Source organism: Neofelis nebulosa, chromosome 13, assembly GCF_028018385.1.
Source record: "Neofelis nebulosa isolate mNeoNeb1 chromosome 13, mNeoNeb1.pri, whole genome shotgun sequence".
Taxonomy (NCBI): Eukaryota; Metazoa; Chordata; class Mammalia; order Carnivora; family Felidae; genus Neofelis; species Neofelis nebulosa.
The window spans coordinates 75,342,154-75,365,300 of record NC_080794.1 but is presented as its reverse complement, the minus strand read 5'-3'; the positions used below and the strand labels follow the sequence as shown (position 1 = coordinate 75,365,300).

The 23,147-nt window shown below is 45.7% G+C and overlaps 1 protein-coding gene and 1 long non-coding RNA gene across 12 annotated transcripts in view; both read left to right on the top strand.

The window, feature by feature from the left end:
- Positions 1-28: 28 nt before the first annotated feature.
- LOC131493397 (uncharacterized) lies at positions 29-4,016 on the top strand. Its single transcript, XR_009252623.1, has 2 exons — positions 29-370; positions 1,143-4,016. It is a non-coding gene; the product is annotated as an uncharacterized LOC131493397 (long non-coding RNA).
- Positions 4,017-6,447: 2,431 nt separating this feature from the next.
- NRAP (nebulin related anchoring protein) overlaps positions 6,448-23,147 on the top strand; it is a 70,782-nt gene continuing 54,082 nt past the window's right edge. For 5 of the 11 annotated variants that reach the window (XM_058697830.1, XM_058697834.1, XM_058697831.1 and 2 more), the window contains exons 1-11: positions 6,448-6,701; positions 7,023-7,117; positions 7,693-7,780; positions 12,615-12,731; positions 14,848-14,952; positions 16,054-16,161; positions 16,877-16,981; positions 17,740-17,847; positions 18,149-18,253; positions 21,155-21,262; positions 22,182-22,298. In XM_058697830.1, coding sequence (XP_058553813.1) covers positions 6,630-6,701; positions 7,023-7,117; positions 7,693-7,780; positions 12,615-12,731; positions 14,848-14,952; positions 16,054-16,161; positions 16,877-16,981; positions 17,740-17,847; positions 18,149-18,253; positions 21,155-21,262; positions 22,182-22,298 — 1,128 coding nt within the window. In that variant the 5' untranslated portion in view covers positions 6,448-6,629. The remainder of the gene's footprint in view (positions 6,702-7,022; positions 7,118-7,692; positions 7,781-12,614; positions 12,732-14,847; positions 14,953-16,053; positions 16,162-16,876; positions 16,982-17,739; positions 17,848-18,148; positions 18,254-21,154; positions 21,263-22,181; positions 22,299-23,147) is intronic. The other 6 variants (XM_058697832.1, XM_058697833.1, XM_058697829.1 and 3 more) reach the window with 4 other exon arrangements.

Genomic DNA, 23,147 nt, shown 5'->3' with positions numbered 1-23,147 from the left:
GAGGAACCGTGCGCTCTCCTGGATCCCACCTCACTCCTGCCCCTGCGCCCCGCACACGTGCGCGGATGCACACGCGCAACACACACACTGGCCTCTTCACCCTTGGGCCTCCAGCCGGCGCCTCCTGTGCCTCTGTCTCCAAGCCCGCTCGGGGAAGCGACTAATTAACGGGTCACACTGAGGTGTGCATGTGTGAGAAGTTACACTTCTACCTGTGCCAGAAATAATTGCTTTTGAAGAACTTTCAACCACCTTGAGTGAAAGGAAACCGTCGTGGCGTGAGATCAGGCAAGAACCACATCTTGTCGTTTTGTTTGCTGGCTTTACCCTGGGCCCGAGACTAAAGTAACCGTCTCTAGAATCTCACCAGGTAAGGACGCTTTCTTGGTCTAGGAAGGACTGGCTCCAGGTAAGTGTCAGGGCATGGCTGGAATTTACTGACTGCTGCAAAAATCCCAAATTCCCGAATGTTTTAAACAGTCACACTGTTTCCAATATGGCTGTGTTATATAGGCTGGAAATTTGTGCCCACGGCCCCCAAGGTCGAATGTTGGAACTTGATGCTCAGCGTGATGGTATTAGAAGTTGGGTATGATTTTGGGAAGTGCTTAAGTCTTGAGGGTGGAACCCTGGTGAGTGGGATTAGTGCCCTTATAAAAAAAAAAAAAAAAAAAAGGCCTGACAGAGCTTTCTAGCCCCTTCCACCCGGTGAGGACACAGACGGAAGTTGCAGACTGCATCCCCAAAGAGGGGGTCTCGGGAGAACCCCACCATGCAGGCACCGTGATCTTGGACTTCTAGCCTCCAGGACCGGGTGAAATAAGTTCTGCTGTTTATAAGCTATTCAGTCTGTAGTATGTTGTTACAGCAGCCCGAACAGGCTAAGGCAGTTTATATAACATCCATGTTTCCAAAATGTTGGGGATAAACTAAGTCCTTGTAGGCACTAAGATAATTTGCTTTTTTAGAGGAATTCGGTTGTGAATCCTTTGAGAAATGAAAACTACCAGTAAGGAAAATTGGTTGCTTTCTAATTTAATTTATAAATTTAAATTTTTTGCAGGTTATTCAGGAGATAGAGTGAAACACAATGTTAGATTTGGAAGGGACCTTAACTACTACTCCCTCTGCTCATTTTATAGATAAAGAATCTGAGGCTCAGAAGAGTTTTCCACACCCTTCCTAGCGGCAGAACCAGGATCAGGTTGCCTAGAAAAATAATGAATTTTCCATCCTCAAGAAGTCTCTACCATAAGTTATATCATGCAAATGTATATTTGTATTGCACGTAGGAATTCATTGCTGGCTAAGAAAGATGGTTTGAAGGAAAACTTTCTTTTTTCAGTTCTTTAGTGTGGGCTGGCATGGGGAACCCCAAAGATATTGCTCTGAGGCTGGATTTTCCCAGTATTAACAAGTAAAATGATGGAGATATGGAAGAGAAGAAATAATTTTGAACTTTTCTCTCTACAATAGTTTTACTGAGACTTTAGATCCAAGTGACATTCTAACTGTATTTCTTGTGTCTCTCCAGCCTTGGCCCATGCCATTGTCTTCTGCTTCCTTTCCATACTCACATGATTAGCATGGAAGTCTTCCTCCTCCTTCCAGAAAAGTCCCCAAACTCCCATTACTCAAATGGTTTCCTCAGGGCTAGACTCCTGGGTGCTCCTGGACTGGTCCCTTCGGCCCTTCCCTCTGGCCCTCTCCTCTTGCCCTGGCGAGCTCCTTAATCCCCCTCCTCATCCTGCTGAGCACAGGACCCCCAAAGGATGCCACCAGTGATGTTTCTCCAATTCTTCACAGCACAGCTCAGGCCAGGCTATGACTTTGTACAGGACTCCATTGAAGGATATCCCTTGTTTAACAGAAATGCCCAGAAATGTCTTAAGAGTCACAAGCCCAAACCCAAACTCTGGCTGAGGCACCGGCAGCCTCCTTCAACGGGGGGTGGTGGAGGGGAAGAGTGGGAAACTCTGGGCTTAGGCAGAATTCCCTGAAAGGGGGAATTCGTGTTGAACCTATTACCAGTTAATTGTCTCTGAGCTCTGCATCCACCCTTTTTGTCTGTTCCGTAAAAATTAACCTGGGCCCTTTATGTAGTTTTCCTTGCTTCCCTCCCCCTGCCATGTTATGCTTTGCCTGTAGGGGGTGCTGGACAGAGATTACAAGAGGAAAACCAGTGTCTCTGGTGTGCTCCTGGAAAATCAGGCTCTTACAGAGGCTTCTCGGGTTTCTGTGGCGCACCCAACTTCCCTGGTGCCCAGCTACTGCTCTGCCTACCAGCCGGCAGCATCCTACAACCCTGGCACTCCCTCACATGGTTTTGAGATACCTCCCTATGAACCTAGAGAGTCGATTTCCAGGAAGTTCTAGGGGCCAGATGTCTAGCAAGTTCTACCAGCACGGCATTGACAGTGACTTCTCTGTCATCTAGTGAGTCACGACCACACTCTCTTCAACAAGATTTGGATCTCAGCCTCCCGGGGTGAGGAGAAGGTGGGGGACTGTCTGTCTCAGCTCAGAGCAGGGGTAGCGGCTTGCTACGTTGTTATGTTACGTCACGTTACTTTACGGACTATAGGCCGTGCGCTGTGGTAATTAGCTCAGAATCACGTATTTGACTTCATTGGCTCTTCTTTCTGTGGCTCACTCCCACCCTCCTGCCTCGTGGAACCACTCCCCAAATGAACTACCAAGTCCTCCCCTCAAGATCTGCTTTTGGGAGAACGTAAACTAAGGTAGACATGCACCCCCCAGTGAGGGAGGGACAATTCCAGTCTAAGCAAAGTGACAGGGACAGAACGAAGGGTCGGGAGCTTTCTCCTCCCTCTGAATTTGTCATCTCCCTGTGACTTCAAAACCGTCTCACGTCCGTGGCCCTGGGGGGGGCACTGGAAATGACTCCGAGCTAGGAAGAATGACCTCATCTTCTGGATGACAGAACCAAGGTACAAAAAGATCTTGACCTGCTGAAGCAACGGGGCTTCCATCAACAGGACGAAATTGAAGAGATAAACAAGTGCTCCGTTTAAGTTCATAAAGAAGGTCAGTTATCCACAGACTGAACATGATAGCGATTCGTTTGAAACGAAATGTGGAGTTTTTCACTGATCACAATGTCCCTATGAGTCAGGACTTCAAAAAAAAAAAAAAGCCAAAGAAACGTGGGGCAGTGTTGGCAAAAGCATCCAAATCGAGGACCCAGAAGATTCTCCATGGCCTGGCTCTGGCTCACCACAACCAAGCCCAAGTCTCGGACTCTCTGCTGATTGGACGGCGTATCGGACACCTCTCAGGAGCCACTTTATTTATTTATTTATTTACTTATTTATTTAGTGTTTATTTTTGAGAGGAGGGGAAAGGCAGAGAGAGAGAGAGAGAGAGAGACAGAGGATCCAAAGCTTGGTACCAACAGCAGAGAGCCGGATTCAGGGCTCGAACTCATGAACGGTGAAATCATGGCCTGAGCTGAAGTCAGACATTCAACCAGCTGAGCCGCCCAGGCGCCCCAGGAGCCACTTTAGATCCACGCAGCCTCACCTGTCTCAGGACCTCTGCCTGCTTGGGTTGGTCCAGCCTCAGCACTGGCAAGTAGCTCTGTGTGGGCTCTGGCCATCTTCATGGGGGCACGACCAACAGTGTCTTTGGCCTTCTGTTGTCTTTGCTCTTTTCCCCTGTCGCCGTTGAAGCATAAGATGCTGGGGGATGCCACGGGCATATACACAGCATGGACGCGTAGGGAAGTTAACACCCAGTGGGACTCCCACCAATGGGAGACAAGGGCCAAGAGGTCTATTCTTCCCCCTTCCTTCCTGTAGCAGATGTTCCTGATTAGAAGTTGTTTATGTAGCCTCTTGGAAGAGGGCGATCGAGCTGTCCAGTGCACCTCATATCAGGCAGTGGCTCCTTTGAGAGTGAACCTTCATATTGACCCCCTCCCCAACTGCACCACCATTTCCCGCCTCTTTTCTTCTCCCTGGCACTACATTTCTAAATAAAGTCCTTGGACATAAGCCTTTGCCTCATGTTCTGTTTTGCGGGGAACCCAGGCTGAGACACGTCTGAACGAATCCCGAAGGCCACACGAGTGTCGTGTGCTCCTTGGCTACGGCTTAGATGGGTGGCTTAGGTAGTCACTGTGGCAAGGTGGGGGGAGGGCTCTACCGGAAGTGAGCAGGGTGGGATGGACAAAGGAGCGACCGCGCACAGTGCCTGTCAAGTAGATGGGAGCCTGTGGATCTCGCTCCAGCAGTGAGCGGTCACCCGAGTTCCTTAAGGTGTCCAATTCTAGTTCACTGGGCTTGTTTCTCCTCGTGACTTCCAATCCCTAATAAATGCCTTTTAGAAGCAGAGGTAAAGGTACAAATCCAATTCAACGTCTTCATTCTGTTAATTGTTGTTTTCACAAGGGCGACCTCAAACCGCAGCGGCTAGGTCACCCATTAGAGAAGTGGTAAGTGGCTTTTACCTTACGTGGAATCTGACTGTAATTCCTCATCCCTCTGGGTTGCGGCAGAGTCCTTTCTCAGTGATTACTGGGGCTCGCACCCAGCCGCCCAGGAAAAGCTTGAGAAGCCTGTTAAAGAGCAGAATGTTCTGGGAACACTTCAAGTCCTGCACCAACTTTCAGCGTGGGAGCCTTCCGGAGCCTGGGGTCCCTGCTCGGGGTCCCCTTCCTGCTGAGAGAGCAGCCTTGGGCCCCGCTATCTATCTGTGGGAACCCCGGGCTGCAGCCCCTCCTTCGTGTCGTGTGAATGCTGCTTTCTGCTTTTTCCCCACTTGCTCTGCAACCTACTCCCCCTCCCCAGCTCAGTACTTAACTGAACATCTTTTCTGTGTCAGGCCTTGTTCCAGGCACTAGGGAAAGAAATGACAAGAACCAGGGATCCTGTTTTGAAGGAACTTGTATTTTGATGGAGGAGACAGATAATTTTATTTTATTCTGTTTTATTATTTATTTATTTTCAAAACGTTTTCTTTATTTTTGAAAGAGAGAGTGTGAGCGGGGGAGGGGCCGGGGGAGGGGGGCGGGCAGAGGATCCGAAGCGGGCTCTGTGCTGACAGCTGCGAGCCCGATGTGGGGCTAGAACTCAGGAACCGTGAGATCATGACCTGAGCCGAAGTCGGATGCTCAACCCACTAAGCCACTCGGGTGCCCTGGAGACAGAAAATTTTAAAATGCAGAGATTCTGATATTCAAGATGTCCAGTGGTGGTTAACTTCAATGAAGCACATAAAGCAGGGTAAGGGCCATAGAAAGTGGTCAGGTGAGGGGTGGAAACAGGTGAGGTGCCATCTTTTGGAAGCTGTTTCTAGAAGGTCTGTTTTAAGGTGACATGGAGGTGGACACTGAAGGTGACGGAGGGGCTTCATGAAGCCAGGAAGAGAGGGTTCGTCTTTAAGCTGCCCCACTTCAGGCCTGGGAAGGAAGAGAATAAACAGACCTTCTTGGAACGATCTAGGATAACGTACAGAGACCAAAACACTGAGAGGTCTAGTGTGTTCTTATCCTAATCAGTTTTCAGCCTCACAGTTGTGAACATCTTTTTTATTTTTATTTTTTTAGATTTTTAAAAAAAGTTTATTTTTGGGGGCGCCTGGGTGGCTCAGTCGGTTGAGCGGCCGACTTTGGCTCAGGTCATGATCTCACGGTCCGTGAGTTCGAGCCCCGCGTCGGGCTCTGTGCTGACAGCTCAGAGCCTGGAGCCTGTTTCGGATTCTGTGTCTCCCTCTCTCTCTGACCCTCCCCTGCTCATGCTCTGTCTCTCTCTGTCTCAAAAATAAATAAACGTTAAAAAAGAAATTTTTTTTTTAAAAAAGTTTATTTTTGAGAGAGAGAGAGAGAGAGAGAGAGAGGTTGAGAGAGCGCGCACAAGTGAGGGAGGGGCAGAGAGAAGGAGACACAGAATCCGAAGCAGGCTTCAGGCTCTGAGCTGTCAGCAGAGGGCCCAACGCGGGGCTAGAACCCAAGAATCGTGAAATCATGACTTGAGCCAAAGTCGGACCTCACTGACTGAGCCAGCCAGGCGCCCTATTATAAACATTTTTAATAGATAAAGCTAAAATTCAGATACGGTGTTTACCCCTCCCATGGAGTGAATCAATCCTGTTTTGTTTCTTATATTTTTGGGAACTGGCCTCTCTGCTTTAGTCACAGGCCTCATAGAGCAAGCTTTTCTAATTTGATCATTGGATGAGTGTGTGGCCTATCTCTTTGTATTCTTTTCTTGGGTTATGATCACAGTTAGTGTTAAACTACTACATGCTGCCTAATCACACACGAGGATTTGGTCACCCACATAAACATGATGCTGTTGTGAGTTCATTTTTCTATTTAGAGAAGCACGTCAGCTAGAAATACCTCCAGCTCATTTCCCAGACGCATGCGTGCTAAGCCAGTCGCAAAATAGCCCCTTGAGTAAGTGGCAGCTTTAAAAACCATCCAGCTGCTGACTTCAAACTAGAAGGTCAGCAAAGGAAAGTGGAAGTTGGATTTTGAATGAGCAAGGTGTCCACAAGGTTTTGACGGTGGTCAGGATTTTGGGAGACTTGAACAGCTAGCCTGGGACTGTTCCTTGGATTTCTTGCCTGTTGCCTCTTTTTGTCTGCTCTCTTCGGACATCACGATGAATGTGCAAGCTTGTTCTAGGTGTGGGTATGGAGTTTATCCTGCTGAGAAGATCAGTTGTCTAGATCAGGTCAGTAGACATGTTTTGGCCTGCGGAGATAAATTTACCAATACGGGAAATTTATCTTCTCACGTATGGATGTGTGGTTGTTTTTGAACCATCCAAAAAATGTATTTCTCACCTTTCTTCAGTTCTACCCATTTCTATCTGTCTTCTGTGTTGCCTTGAAAAGGTTATTCATTTATGTAATGTTGTATTTGTGTGTATGTGTACATGTGTGCTTATTACCATATTATCTTTAAAGATGAGTTTTTACCTGGAAATGTACAAGAATCCTGAGTCTGGGAAAAAAAAGGTATTTCTGCTAAATCTTTTCTGTACAATTTCTAGATATGGCATAAAGCATGTTTTCACTGTGAAGTTTGCAAGATGATGCTATCGGTTAATAACTTTGTGAGTCACCAGAAAAAGCCGTACTGTCACGCGTAAGTGTTTGATGCCCTGCCCCACCACCTCTTGGGTTTTGTTTATTTTTTAACGAGGAGCCAACCAGAGCTTCAAATCACACAGTCCAGAGTTAAATCCAAAAATCATCTTCCCCAAGGTTTTCATTTACATAGAATCATTGACGAGCCCTAAGGCAGGATTTTATGCAAAGGACAGAAAGTTGAAAATTTCAAATTTCTTACAGTAAAATGGTAAATCTATCCACTGTAACCACATATCGAATTATTAAATACTGTGCAGAACAGTGTAATTATCACAGATATACCTATAAAGCTTTAATTTTTTTCTTTGAAATAATTCCAGAATCCATTTCTGGTTTTTTTTCAGAAAATTTTTTAAGTGGTCATTTTCTAGTTGAAATTTTTGTACGTTCTATATATTGAATTTATTTGATTTAATTTTTCTTTCTTTAAGGCCTTGCTTGGAAAATCGTGAACTTCATTATTAAGTTGTATATTTATGAATGTAAAAAACGACTACCTTTAAGAATAGTCACTCAATCATCTTGGATAAAATACATTTCTAATTCTGGTTTATATATATTTTTTTCTAGCCATAACCCCAAGAACAACACTTTCACAAGTGTCTATCATACTCCATTAAATCTAAATATGAGGAAGACTCCAGAAGCCATCCATGGGGTAAGTTACTTAATTTTGAATTTCAAAATAGCCTTTAAAGAAACTTTTTTAATTAACTCAGGTTTTTAAGTGTCTGTGTCGACATTGAACCTGCTCATTTTCTTCACTTACGTGTGCAAAGCGCATTTAAGTAACGAGTGTTGCTATTTGCCTTACACACTATAGGGGCCAATACCCAAGATAATCTAGCTTGAATATCCAAGGTATTTGTAATCTTTCTCTGTCTGCCAGTCTGTTCACTCTGATGGTGGTTTACCCGATAGGCCCTGTACGCACTAGGTGCCTAATATGTAAAATGAAGTTTATAGAGTTGGAAAATATTATAAGAGCCTTTCCTTATTTTTTCCCCTGATTATTTTGGTATAGAAAATTAGGGGCGCCTGGGTGACTCAGTCAGTTGAGCATCAGACTCTTGATTTTGGCTCAGGTCATGATCTCACCATTCGTCATATTGAGCCCAGTGTTGGGATCTGCACTGACATTGCAGAGCTTTCTTGGGATCCTCTCTCTCTCTCTCTCTCTCTCTCTCTCTCTGCCCTTCCCCCACTCATGCTCTCTCACTCTCTCTTTCTCAAAATAAGTGGATACATAAATTAATAAAAAGAAAAAAATTTAAAGAAAGAAAAAGAAAACAGTAAACTTCTAACTCCACACTCTTAAATCTTTCGAGATTCAGTAGTTCTTAACAATTGCTAGCAGCCTCTCTTTCCCCTTGGGATAGCAGCAGGTCAAAGAGGCTTTGATTTGGAAGCCATGTTGGCATAGACATGCATAGACAAGCCGTGTTGACAAGCCAACCTCTTTTGAGAAACCGACAATGGGGTTTTGTCAGAGAGCCGGCTATTGACCTGACCCTTCGCGTTTACTAAGACGATGACTCATTTAACTTCTTTCCCCCTGCCCCACAGAAGTTGCTCTGCGGGATGGAGCTGGCAACTTTCTAAAATTAGAAACTTGCACATGACGGGGAAGACTGTCTGTGATCTGCCCTCCGCATGTCCCCTCACCTCATACTGCCTCTCCTGCCTGGGCAGGCTCCCCTTCTCCGCAGGAAGACCTGTGTTAGATGGAACCTCCCCGATGCCCACTGCCACGTGGCTTATTTCACTAAATGCTTTGCACTGATTGTGAGCTTATTTCTTAGCAGGCTTAGATAACATTTACTCCACAGTCATTTAATTCATTTAGTACACGCCACAATCTGACAAAGTAAGTACGATCATCATCCCCTTCTGCTGAGGAACTAATCCCCTTCTGCTGAGCTTATTTCTTAGCAGGCTTAGATAACATTTACTCCACAGTCATTTAATTCATTTAGTACACGCCACAATCTGACAAAGTAAGTACGATCATCATCCCCTTCTGCTGAGGAACCTGAGGTGCAGAGTGGCTCACACATGCCTGATCTCGAAGAATTCGCAAGCAATCCTAGATGGCCGAGAGGGTTAATTCTCGGAGGATCTTGTTTTCATCTCTTCATGGCTAAGGGCAGCTCCACAAAACTACATTAAATACGGAGCGTTGCTCCTGCTGAAACAGTGCCACACATTCTTCTAGGCTCTTTATCCGTCTTACCTTTTTTGTTTGTTTTGTTTTTTTCACAAGAATCCCCTGTGATATTATCATCTTGCAGGCGGGGAGGCTGAGGCTCAGAGAGGTTGAGTGACTTGGGCGGTTTTACCCAGCTAGTTGAGTGGGTACAAATCCAGGTTCTGTCTGACTTTAGAACCCGTATCTTAAACAGCTCCATTGGCCTAGCGTTGCGTACCTAGAGGGGAACAAACTGTCCGGAAGGAAGAAGGGACTTGTTTACGTTTACAAACGTCCAGACGTTTCTGAAGTGGTATAGCCAGAGTGCGGCAGACTAAATGCAAGGAGAAGTGGTTGCACATCAGAGTGCTCTTTGTACGTATTGCACTGTCTACAGAAAGAACCGTGATATCTTTATTTTTCCACACGGCGCTGGCTCTTAACTGGCACGTCCCTGCCTTACAATCCTACCACAGGTCACACGGTATTACCTTTCTTTGAGGCGGAGGTGGATTCATTTTGTTTTAACTGTGTGTGACAGGACGGATCTGAAGGGAGATTATCGCTGGTTCGGTTTCCAGGCACAGGCAGGACGTCTGTGAACTTCCCAGGATGCCTGTGTGTGCGCGTTCGTTTACATCTGTGCGAATATGTGTGTCTGTGTATAAAGATGTATGTGTGCGTGTGGGGAGTGTATGTACGTGTGTATGTATGTGTGAATCGTGCACGGGCATACACACATGTGTATGTGATGCGTGTGTACACGTATGTGCGTGTGCGTGTATGTGTGTGCCTGTGTGTATGTGTGAGCGGTGTGTGTGTGTGCATGTGTACGTCTCTGTATATCTGCGTGTGCGTGGTGTGTGTGTGTGTGTGCGTGCATATGTGCACGTGCGCGTGTGCATGTGTGTGTGTATGTGTGTTATGCCCAGTAATTGCCTGCTGAGGTCACTTTCTCCTGCTTCCCCACCAGCGAAAATTTCAGAGGGACAGCAGTGTCCCTTCTGGGCCCCGGACCTAATAGCCACCTTGGGAAGTGGGATGGATTACTTTCTTACCCTCTTGCATCTCTGAGAGACTTTGCCCGCTGAATAAAAACCAAATTCGTTGTACATGTGCTAAAAGAAAAAAAAGAACAAAAGGGGTGCCGGCGTGATGGTGATGAAGGAGGAAAGTAAAGATTTTGAGTAGGCATTTGGAGCAGGTTGACATTTTTGTGCTTCCTAAATGCCTCCCTTTTAAAAATAAATAAATAAACGTTTGAGACACCATTTCCTGTTTGGCAGGCGTGAATGGGATTTTTAGGAGAATAAAACATCTAGATTCTCTTTTATTCAGAGAGTAGACTTTAGCTCTTAATGCTTCCTTACCTCACTGGTGACACCTATGGCCTTTTTCCTCTTCCTACTTCCTTAGAATGATCTGGAATCTCATGAAAAGTCTCCTGAGAAGCAGGCACTCCCCGGTGATGGATTTGTCCTGTGGGTGGAGGACGGCAGATAAGGCTCTCTGTCTATCTTGGTCACACGATTCTGATTCCTTATGTCAGTGGCTCTCAAGGAGGGCAGTTTTACCCCTCGGGGGACATTTGTGATGCCTGTGGACCGTTTAGAGTGTCAGAGCTGTCAGAGAAGGGTACTGTTGGCATCCGATGGGTAAGGAGCAGGTATGCCACTAACCATCCTGCAATGCACAAGGCAGTCCCCACAAAAAAGAGATACCTGGCCCCAGATACCGGTAGCGCTGCCGTGCGGAACCCCTGCCTTACATTCACGGGATGTTTGTGGTAGTTTCTCAAAATCCAGGGAAGAAACAGGGAACATGCTCTCAATTTATATATTTACAGATACACGTATTGGAGCTGCACTAGGCAGTAGCAAGCCTAGAAAGTCCATGAAAGAAAGTGCTCTTAATATGGAAATAGAATTCCCACCTTCTAAACCTGGCTCTGATTACCCATTGGATGATTTTAGTAAGGTCATTTCTTTCCTTTCCGTTTCTTTCTTCATCTGCAAAATTAACGATTTACACTTCAGCTTGTTAAAATTGCAGATTTCTGGGCTCCCTTTAGACGTCATAAATTACGATATCTGGGTTTGGACCTAAGACCTTTCGAGTTTTCCTTTTATGGTTAGTCCCGCTTAGGTTCTCCGTAAGAAATCTTTGCCCCTCCCGAGGCTGTGAAGATACTGTTGAGACGTCGGTTCTGCCCAAGGTGATCTACACGTTCGGTGCAATCCCAGTCGAAATCCTGGTGGTTTTTGTAGAAAAAAAGGATTTTTTTTGATGAAAGGATTCTAAAATTGACCTGAACGCACAAAGGTTCTAGAATAGCCAAGAAATCCTGAAGAACAAAATCGAAGAACTTCAGCCACGAGATTTCAAGACTTACTACAAAAGTAGTTGTAATCAACTTGGTGTAGTATTGGCATAAGAAGAGACAGACTAGCGGAATACAATCCAAGGTCCAGAAATAGGGCTGCACATATGTGGTCACTTGAATTTATAACGAACCTACCACTGGAAGTCGGTGTAGCAAGGACAACCTTTTTTTTCTTTTTTAAAGTTTATTTTGAGAGACGGAGGGCACACACGCGAGAGCCGGGGAGGGGCACAGAGAGGATCCCAAGAAGGCTCCGCACTGTCAGCTGCAGAGCCCAATTTGGGGCTTGATCTCACGAACTGTGAGATCATGACCGGAGCCGAGATCAAGAGCCTGACACCTAACCGACTGAGCCACGCAGGTGCCCCGAGGACGATCTTTTAATAAAAGGCCATGGGATTATTTGGATATTTGTGTGGAAAAAAAATGAACCTGGGTCCCTACTTCACACCCATACACAAAAATTAACTTCAGGTGTATTATAGGTCAAGATCAAGATAACAAAGGTAAAATGATAAAGCGTAGGAGAACGTGTACATGAATCTGGGGAGCCAACGTTTTAACAAGCTCCCTGGGTGACTGTTGCACAGACTGAAGTTAAGAGCCACTAGTCTCGTGTCTAGTGTTTCTGACGTTACTCTAACCTGCATACTTGGTGTTGTGTGAGACGTTCATAGGGACTTTCAGTCTTTTTAATTGCACTGCGAAATAGGGCTTTGCACACGACAGGTGCTGTGCACAAGCCACCTGGCTGGTGGCACAGGGGAAGCCACAGTGATACAGTGCGTGTTGCCATCCACTTACGATGCTTTGTGGGCGAGATTTAGAGAAATCCCTCCGACTTAACTCCAGATTTCTTATTTTCCTTCTCTTCTCTGATGAAAACATCACCGCGTTACTGACAACGTCTTCATTGTGCAGGTGGACGACCAGGATGATAGCGAACGGTTTAAATCGGTTTTTCACTGGGACATGAAATCCAGGGATGGGGCAGATGCAGCTAACAGGCAACCCCTGGTGAACGAGGTGAGAGAAGAGGTATGAAGGGGTCTGGAAGAAGGGAAAAGAACGGCACGCTCTGCGAATGAGATGCATTATTATTATTTTTGAATGTTTATTTAATTTTGAGAGAGCATGTACGTGTGTGCACGCGCTGGGGAGGGGCAGAGAGAGAGGGAGAGAGAGAATCCCAGCAGGCTCCGCACGGTCAGCATGGAGCCCAACGTGGGGCCTGATCCTACGAACTGGGAGATCATGATCTGAGTGGAAATCAAGAGTCGGACACTTAACGCACTGGGCCACCCAGGCGCCCTGAGATGCACCTTTATTTTTACTTCTAGAGGAATTGATTAGGCTTTCATTCACCCAGTTTGTGATCGCGGCTGTCTACAGAGGACATCCATCAACAGGCCATGGGGTCATGTCTACCACATCTGCTCCCAGTCCAAACTCACTAGTCAGTTTGTTGCTTCCAACCACCGTGTTTCTGTCAGCTCCACCCTTTCCCTGCATTTCACTCTCCCTGCTCTGATCCACATCATCTCCTGTCGAGTGACATTGGTCACACATCACTTCTTGGGTAGCCCTAACTTACCCTTTCTACCACCTGAGAATTTATGCTCACTCTCTATGGAGAGTCTTCTTTCAAAATTCCTCATCAATTTACTTTTAAAAACAATTTTTAATGTTTATTTATTTTTGAGAGAGAGAGAGAGAGACAGACAGACAGAGCATGAGCATGAGCATGAGCATGAGCATGGGAGGGGCAGAGAGAGAGAGAGGGAGACACAGAATCCGAAGCAGGCTCCAGGCTCTGAACTGTCAGCGCAGAACCCGACTCAGGGCTCGAACTCACGAACTGCAAGATCATGACCTGAGCTGAGGTCGAACGCTCGAACGACTCAGCCACCCAGGTGCCCCTCAGCCATTTACTTTTAATTATACATGTGATACTTGCATTTTCCTCGTTGCAAAAAAAAAAAAATCCAACGTACAAAGTTAACCCCTTGTTCACCATCGCCAGTCAGTCCCTCCGTAGACGTACCTGTTGTTCACAGTCTTGTGGGTATTCTTTCAGACTTTACTCATCTACAACATGTAATTCATTTCTTAGTACTTCCATTTGGATAAGACTACTGCCACTTATTGAGGGATCTTTAATGAATTATTTAACCATTCTTTGGCTTTCTCCTTTATAAATTGAACTTCTGTCTTTCCAGATCTCTGGTTTGCCCCACGTCCAGCCCACTTGGTTCCCCATTTCTTCCCCACAGTTCCAATCAGATTCACCTCCTCATGGTCTTTCATATGAAGCCTGTCATTGCCTTCATGCTTTTGTTCCTGGTAGTCTCCACCCTGGGAATGTATTCAACAAATACTTACTGAGTCAATTATGTGCCAGGCACTGTTCTAGGCTGTTAGAACAGTTCCAGGCTGTTCATCAGTGAACAAAACTGATGAAAATCCCAACCTTCTAGAATGGTTGTCCGTCTTCCTCTCTTCGCCCCTGTTAACTGGCCTCAGCGTTGAAGGTTCAGCTCAGATTCCATCTTCCTGCCAAGAGTGGGGCCCATCTCATGTAGGCTGCTTCTTAAAACCTTGTGTTTATCACCAACACGGTACATTTAAGCACACAAACATTTTCTAATCACTACCTATTTTGTATGTTGGTTTTATCTCCCTAGATAGGCCACAGATGTCTACATAAAGAACTGTCTTCCCTTTTTTCCTTTTTTTTGCTTTTCTGTTCCCAATGTTAATTGCTTATCCCGAGATCAGGCACATGACAGGTAGTAGGTTTTTGCAGTGTGTCTGAATAATGCTGGTTAATCTCACGTTGCCCCTCCATAGCGACTCCCCACTGCTCAATCCGGGTACAAAGATGAGCAAAGAAATATTAAGTTATATTTAGAACCCTTCTATGATATAAGTGAATCTGAGAAAGTTCAACTTTTTAGGATATTAGGTTATTTTCTAGGTGAAAAAAGTGAACATTTTTGTTAGCTGAGACCCACCATATGCCAATAGGAATTTATAGCCTTTAGAGAATTTCTCTTATGTTAACAGTGTATGTGAGCATGCTGGGAGGATGGGGTAGGTCTCACCAACCAACGTGTAGGGTGTGTGCTTATGCATTTGCGTGTTTCCTTTATAGAGAGGCTACTGGACCGGATATGGGGAAGGGAGTGGTTGGTGCCCAGGAGCTCTGCCAGATCCTGAAATCGTAAGGATGGTTGAGGCCCGAAAGTCTCTTGGTGAGGTAAGGGCCCTAGACATTACTCTTGCAATTAGTTTGATCGTTTCTTTATCTTAAGATTGTGGTAGACAGACTACTGACCCCTCCCCCAGAGGTTACCATGTGCCAATCCCTGGAACTGTGTATCTGTTAACCTTATATGGCCAAGGGGACTTCGCAGATGTGACTAAGCTAAAGATCTTGAGATAGGAAGATTACCCTAGATGATTAGGGGCGGACCCAGTGTAACCACAAGGGTCCCTATAAGGAAGGAGGCGAAAGGGTCAGAATCAGAGACAAGGTGAGGTGATAACGGAAGCAGAGGTCAAAGCCATGTGGCGCCACACATGAAGGGTGCCAGTGGCCTCTAGAAGCTGGAAAAGGTAAAGAAATGGAGTCTCCTCTAAAGCCTTCAGGACGGACCAGCCCTGATCACCCGTTTTGGACTTCTGTCCCGCCCCCCAACACTGTAAGAGAGATTTCAGTAGATTTTCATGTAGAAAAGGCAATGTTGGCCCAGATTATGCAAGTCCTTAATGATTTGCACACTTCTAGCCCCTCCACACACCCAGGGCACTTACCTTTGAAGAAACCACTTTGGACACTATCATTAGTCTTTGGTGACTCAGCCTTCAGCAGATAGAAAGAAAACAGAAACACAAATGCTGTGGTGCCCGGTGTCATTAGGAAGGCTAATCATCGGAAGTACTCAAAAAGTTAGAAGGGAAAACTAATGTTTAGTTCTCGATGCTATGGAACTAATTCTCGTGGACAAGTTACGGAAGAGTCTCCCGCACATTAACCGCTGCATTAGCATACCAGCCATTGGGTCAAAGGGGTTGTGTTCTCTTTGGGTCCCCTTGGGTTGTATCAGGTTCCATAGAATTCGATGTAAGCATTGAAGGGGAAGCCCCTTGACCTGGGAAACATGATTTCTTCAGTGTTGACAGTGTTACTCAAATCGCCAATGGAATGACATCATCAGGCTTACCGCAGGTGATCGAAGTGTTTTTCAACTACCTCATAAATCCAGCAGCATTGGTTCTGATGGTGCTTTCCGTGGCAGTTTTACTTGTTCTCACCTCGTATCGTTCTGAATCTCGTGCTGACATTGGTTCTGACCAGCAGGAATATACAGAAGACTATGAGCAACAGAGGGGCAAGGGGAGTTTCCCAGCCATGATCACACCTGCCTATCAAAGAGCCAAGAAAGCCAACCAGCTGGCCAGCCAAGTGAGTGCCCTAGTGCCGGTTCACCATAGGTTATGCTAATTTTTGTCACCAGTGAGCCTCTGGGATTCGGGTAAAAACCACCAAGAGAGTGCTTATGGACAGTAGGAGTCATTAGTGTGGTATTATGGAGACAGCTGTGTCCTCATCTTTTCCTTGCCCGTTGTCTTCTGTGCCTGGATTGGGCCACATTGGCCAAATGGAGAATAGACCAGGTTGCCTCCCCAGAGACTGGACCGAACAATTTCTCGAGGTCGCTTTAGCATTTCAGATACTGATTTTTATGAAGTGGATGGCAGATCCGCCTGAAGAAGAGCAAAGCTTGTTGGCTAAGAGGTCAGATTTTTGGAGCCAGAATGCTAGGATTTGAATCCTGGCTGTCTCACTTACTAGCTGTGTGACCATGAGAAAATTACTAAGCCTCTCTGTTCCTCGGCTGCTCATTTGTAAAATGGGGAAAATAGTAGCCCTGCCTCATGTGATTGTTATGGAGAGGAAGTGAGTTAGTATTTGTTGATGTTTAGTTCCTGGCACTCTCTTGGACTTGACACGTGAGCATTGGTGCTTTTTAAAGAGGAGCTTATAAAGCAAGCCCTAAAAACTTGCCATGGGCTTGTGTCGAGTGTAGCCCGATGGAATAGCTTCAGGACAGCTGCAAGGAAAGGTCCTCACAAAGGCTGGTGGGTATGACCTTGACTCTCTGCTGTCTCTTCATCAGGTGGAATACAAGAGAGGGCATGATGAACGTATCTCCACATTCTCCACGGTGGCGGATACCCCTGAGTTGCTACGGGCCAAGGCAGGGGGACAGCTTCAAAGCGATGTAAGAAATGATGGAGGCCAAGACCCTGTGATTCTCCTTTAAGAGTCTCTATTCCTTCCTTCCTTGGAGGTGGAGGGAGGAAGTACGTAGGAGGCCTCTCAGTCCCATGTGGGAGCCAGGAAGAACTTTCTGAGGTCAAGGATGGCCAAGTCAGATAGGTCAGCTAGCACAGACCTTGTGAAAACTCTTTCTCAGAGAGAAAACTTAGATAGTATCAGTAACAAATCAGGTGTATGTGATTAATCTGAAAAAATTCTGCCCTTGTCCCTGCAAATTATAGAATGTAAACTTCTAAAGAATTTCTACCGTTTGCCTTTTCACAGCCCAGTTGCTCCTTAGCATAACAAGACCAAGAACTTAGTCTTCTTCTGAGTGGGAAGTTTAAGCACAAATCCATGTTCAGCTTAATGAGTGGTTCCCACTTGCCTTTGGTGGAGAAGCCCCTTTTGTCTCCCAAACTCGACTGGTGGCTCCTTGAGGGCAGAAGCCTTACTGCTCCGCCCATCCCCACCACCTGGCACACAGTAGGTGCTTCATAAGTAGGTGTTGAATTCTGTATTGAATGTCTCCGCGCACCAGGCATTGTGCTGGGTTTGGGGAAGAAAGAAGGCAAATAAGACGCGTGTGGTCCATCAAGCTGTAAGCCAATGATGATGCCAAAGGGAGACATGGAGGGAGTTATGCAACCCCTCATCAGGTTGCATGCTAGATACTGGGACTGTGGCATGAGATTCATTTTCTTTTTTTTCATTTGCCAGGTGAGATACACAGAAGCCTATGAACAGCAGAGAGGGAAAGGCAGTTTTCCTGCTATGATCACCCCTGCTTATCAGATAGCCAAGAGAGCCAATGAGCTGGCGAGTGATGTGAGTGTCCGCGGCAGTGTTTTCATGTTAGGGGAGGAAGCGGGAAGTTACCTGGACCTGGCGAGTACAACTTCCTGTCTGCTTTTGCGTGCACCGTGGTCCAGGAAGTAGCTCTCCTTCAGAACTCTGAAGCCGTTTTACCAAGACGATGATCTGGCACTTTTATGTCTAAGACACACTCCCTGGACCCACGCAGGAAAAAAAAAAAACCCAAACATTCCACAAAACACTTGGTTTTACTCCCCTGGCTTCTGTGCACAGAAGGTTAAATTCACCAGGTTTGCCCTTTGCCTTCGTTTAGGTGAGGTACCATCAACAATATCAAAGAGAAATGAAGGGCGTGGCTAGTCCAGCTGCTGGAGCTGCAGGTGCATCGTCAAGGGAATGTATGGACCAGTATGGCCAGGTATGTGATACATCACTTGCTTTCTGACGGTCAGTTCTCCGGTCAGCAGCCCACTAGCCTGCGACACACCGATGACCGTTTAATCCGGGGTTGGGCTGTGGTTTATGTTGCCCTATTTATGAGAGGTGGATTTTCCCAGCCAGACAGCAACCACAAATAATGACACAGGGCTCAACCTGATGCACGAAGGAAAAACAGTTTCTCAATGCTTTTCCTTTTCTTTTTTAAAATAAAGAACCTATACCAATATGGTTGATTTGGCAAGAGTAAAGCATTCTCACCTATTTATTCAAGAATGGTCCCAAGGCCTAAGACTGGCTAATTTTAACTCATCCCTGTAGAAGTGTGAAAGGGATCCAAATACACGTCTCAAAAACTATTGGGCACTTCACTGAATAGCAGGACTCATTTCTTAGAAAGTACATGTCTTATTGAGGTTACTGGATAAAGCAATATGCCAGAGGATGTGTATCTTTTCCCCAGTTTCACTTCTCACATGAACTACTTATTGATGGGGTATAGGGGTAGGCTGAGATGATAATTAGAAGCTCATTTTTATTTGTATGTCCCTCTGTATTTTCTGGTGCTAAACAGGTGTAGGAGAGAAAGGGAACATTATTTTTTCACCATTGTAAGTAAAGGGTATTGGACGGCCATGTGTGTTCTGGAAGATGCCATTCAGTGGGCTTAGTTGATTTTTTAAAAATTAATTGGAATGTTGTTTGAATTTTTGGTCAGTGGCTAGACTCTACAACATACGTGATTTATGCGACATACATCATTTATGAAAGGAAACAACTTATTTCTCTTTAGAAAAATAAAACATCTCTTCATATTGGGGAGACACTCACGGAAGACTTGGGATGTGTGTGAAAATAGATTGTGACCCCTTTGCAAATGTTTAGTTTTGAATTAAGAAGTCCCTTTTATTGAATTCCATAAGTTAATTAAATGGTCTCCGTGCTTTAAACCCAATGAAATTATGTCTTTCTTGGTTTCATGTTTTAAGTATATTTTATAGAAGGCTCAAGACAACTTTAAAAAATCACTTTTAAGAAATATTTGGTTCCTATATTTGGCAAAAAATATTTTGCTCTAAATGTGGACAGAGCTATCTGCCAGTACATGAGCGTGTCTAGACGTATCTATGCACATCGATGAGATGTAACCTCATAGTGTCATAGTTATTTTCTTGGCTGAAGTTTCTGGTCACGGTCATAACAAATCTAAGAATCAAAGTGGGTGTCGTTTAATAGCACCGCCAGCAACTGTTGAGAGGATCAGTCTTGGGTGGCATTTCCTTGTGTGATATAGCGGGACCCGCCAGGCATGAGTAGGAGGGAGTGAGAGAGAAGCGGACAGACAGTCAGATAAACTATAAATATCTGTAGTGCCTAAAATGCCATACAATTCATTCTTCTTTTCAACGAGTAACTGTTTTTTTAGGTTAATGGACTGTGTCATATCATCCACGTATTGTTGGTAACCAGTCAATTCCCCAGTAGGATTGAGTACCTCACTAAAAGATTTACACCCCCGACATAGATACACATAAGCAGAGAAGTTAAACTAAAGCTGCAAACCAAACCTACACCATAGAGCAGAATGGGGAAGAGGGGATTACCAAAGAATTCGAGAGCCTTTCTTCTTCTTTTTGTTTTAAGCTTAACTTTTTTTACTTATTGCGTTTGGCCCCAAACATTCTGGCATCCAAACATAAAAGAGCACTGGGACCGAACAGTTGTCACTATTGGATAAAAAGGAAGCCTGGATTTTCTAATTTGACCCAGCTGTCTTATTTAAGAAAATGTGTGTGCCATGGGGCGTCTGGGTGGTTCCGTCGGTTGAGCGTCCGACTTGGGCTCAGGTCGTGATCTCACAGTTCGTGGGTTCGAGCCCCACGTCGGGCTCTGTGCTGACAGCTCGGAGCCTGGAGCCTGCTTCAGATTCTGTGTCCCCCTCTCTCTCTGCCCCTCCCCGACTCGTGCTCTGTCTCTGTCTCTGTCTCTCAAAAATACACATTAAAAAATTTTAAGAAGATGTGCGTGCCAGACTCTGACCCTGGTACAGAAGCAGGGCAGGCCTTTGTCTTGGAGGAGGCAGGAGGTGGAGGGAGTCATGAGCCCCAGGGGGCACATGAGGTAGTTTCGCATTTGTGGGAACACAGATGAGGAAGCAGCTGATTCTGCCTGGGGCAGGACTGGGAATGAGGGAGGAGCTCCCGAGAGAGAGGGTGGCGTCCGACAGGGTCTTGAAGTATATCCCACTGCCAGGAAAGGTTTATGCCAGTGAACGTCATGATGGTTCCATGGGGGAGGTTTGCTTTCGTGGGAGTCGGCGCATGGTGTGGGGAAGAGGAAGGAAGAAACAGGCCCAGATTATAATAGTCTGGAATATACCTTTAGTCCCATTTAGAGCCTTTCACCCCAAATACAAAAATTCAAATAGTTATATAATGCTCTTCTTGGCAAATTAACATACATTGCTGGGGAAATGGCATCTTGCATGTTAATGAGTTTCTCTGCAGAGATCTGTTAACGGGCCCAAGAAAGGCAGCATCTGAGATTACTGGAAGACATAGGGACCTCCCAGGTGTCAGATAGGACACGAGTACTCCATGTACTCATGGAGATTTGTAGAATGTCCATGTTTATCTGGTGGAAATGATGAAGGTGATAATGATGATAGTTACCATGTATTTCGTGCTGTGTGCCAGGGACCAGTAAGTAGACCTGACCACCAAGTCCACCACCTTAGCCACCACATGGTATTGCTGGGCCCTGGAGGGACCAGTGTGGGTGGACGTCTACGGCAACAGGCTCTAGGAGGTATCATTGCTAGTCCCCCCCACCGCCATCCAGGGAGGGGAGCATCACTGATGGAAGTTTTCGATTGGCCCAGCAGGGTTACTTGGAGGAATATGAGGAGCACAGAGGAAAAGGCAGCTTCCCCGCCATGATCACCCCAGCTTATCAGAACGCCAAGAAAGCCAACGAACTCGCTAGTGATGTAAGTACCTCATCGGGAAGACCCACAGGTCAATTTCTTAGAGCTGAGCCAGAGTAAAATGTTAGCCCTCAGTTTCTCTCCAAATTTCTGACATCTGCTTCTTTTGTTCAGACTCTTCGGTCACAGTTATCTGCTCCAAAGGAGACTGACACAAACTGTGGAACTCCCTTTAGGTCAGCCGAAGCAGGTGCAGGTGCTGGGCTAGCCAGATGAGCGGGGCTAGAAGAGCCTTCGCTGAATGGCCCATCTAGAAACCTAGCACTTTAGGGGAAGAGCTGATTAAAATAAGCCATATGATTATCAAACTGGGTATAATCCAGTTGATAAAATGATTTTTATTTGCAGAACGTTGGCCAGCTGGCGGTCCTTGAAAGATAGGCTATAATTAAACTCGGTAGAGGGACGTGCACACATAGATCTAACACAACAACTTGAGCTTGGTCTATATATAGTTAGAAGCCAGCCATGATTTTCACACCCCGCTTGCCCTACTCCTTTACTCTGTCCTATTCCGTTATTATACCCATTTGCCCAGGAAGGTGCACTCTTGGCTCAAGAGGATAAGTAAAACACGTTACTCATTTTGCCCCTCATTAGCAGGTTAAGTGAGAAAATATGTTGAAACCATGGGCAGGCTGGGTTTGGAATGATACCTTTTGGTACAATTGTTTCAAGGTGTCTCTTCATGCAGAATTAAGCATAAAGGGCACCAAGTGTGAAAGGGGCCAGTAAAAATTTTAATACAAAAGGAACCGAGTAGTTTATGGATTTCATGGAGAAAAAAGTCCCTGTGATTTTTTAATTTTCCCTTCAGAAAGTTCTATTAAGTAAATGTTGACGTTAAATGTGAAGTCATTTTGGAGTCCCTTCTCTCCTGAAGCATGAAAACAACAATTCCTTCCTTGCGTGTTTCTTTCAGATAAAATACAGGCAGGACTTCAACAAGATGAAAGGGCCTGCACATTATCACTCCCTCCCAGCTCAAGAGAACTTGGTTCTCAAGCGGGCACAGAGCGTGAACAAGCTTGTGAGCGAGGTGCGTATGGGGGACAGTGGACACTGGGGCGACCCCAGAGTGAAAAATGCCACGGACTGTGGCTTATGCGCTATACGTCGTTACCAGTTCCCATGGAACGAATGCACCGTAAAAAGCAACTCACAAGAGAGCCCAGAATCAAACAACCTGAACTTAAAATTAAGTGTCTCCAAGGGTTCAAAAGTTTCTTCTCGGATTCCCATAGGGCTGTAGACTGTCAGACATTTCAGGCAGTAGATTTTTAGGTGCAGGATACTGCCCTAGCCAACCTTTATCACGATATGTCATTGTCGAAGAGTGGACATCGGACATGAGAAAGTGTTTGCAGCTTTGCATGTCTCTTATCCTCTTATAATTCTAGCCAGCTTTCCCAGAAGCTGTGTGTGTCGTATGAATTCCCGTTACCTTGGAGGCTGGACTGGCTGCCAGGCGCTGTGTGTTGTTTGGGCTGCCTGGTATTTCAGAGTTTTTGAATTGCTGGGACTCTGGCAAGGAAATAACCCCTGGAGCTCCCAAATCCTCATCACGCCCTCCAGTCCTTTCTTTCACAGCAGCCTCTCACTGGCATTTCCTCTCTGGATCCTAAAGGCATTTGAGTTAGCAATCTCTTGCGACAGGGAAGAATGAGAGCTGTTAAAAGTAATCCCTTAATCAGTTATCCGCAACCGAGGAATAGATATTCAAATATCCTAAAATATTTTTCTTCTCTAACCTCAAAAGGTCCGTCCTTAACCCCGAACTGTTACTTACTCTGCGGTCCTCTAACCTTGGGCTGCTCAGAATCCCCGAGAGTGACATTTTCCTCATCTTAGCAGGACACTCACGTATTTTGGAGTCATAGATGGGTGC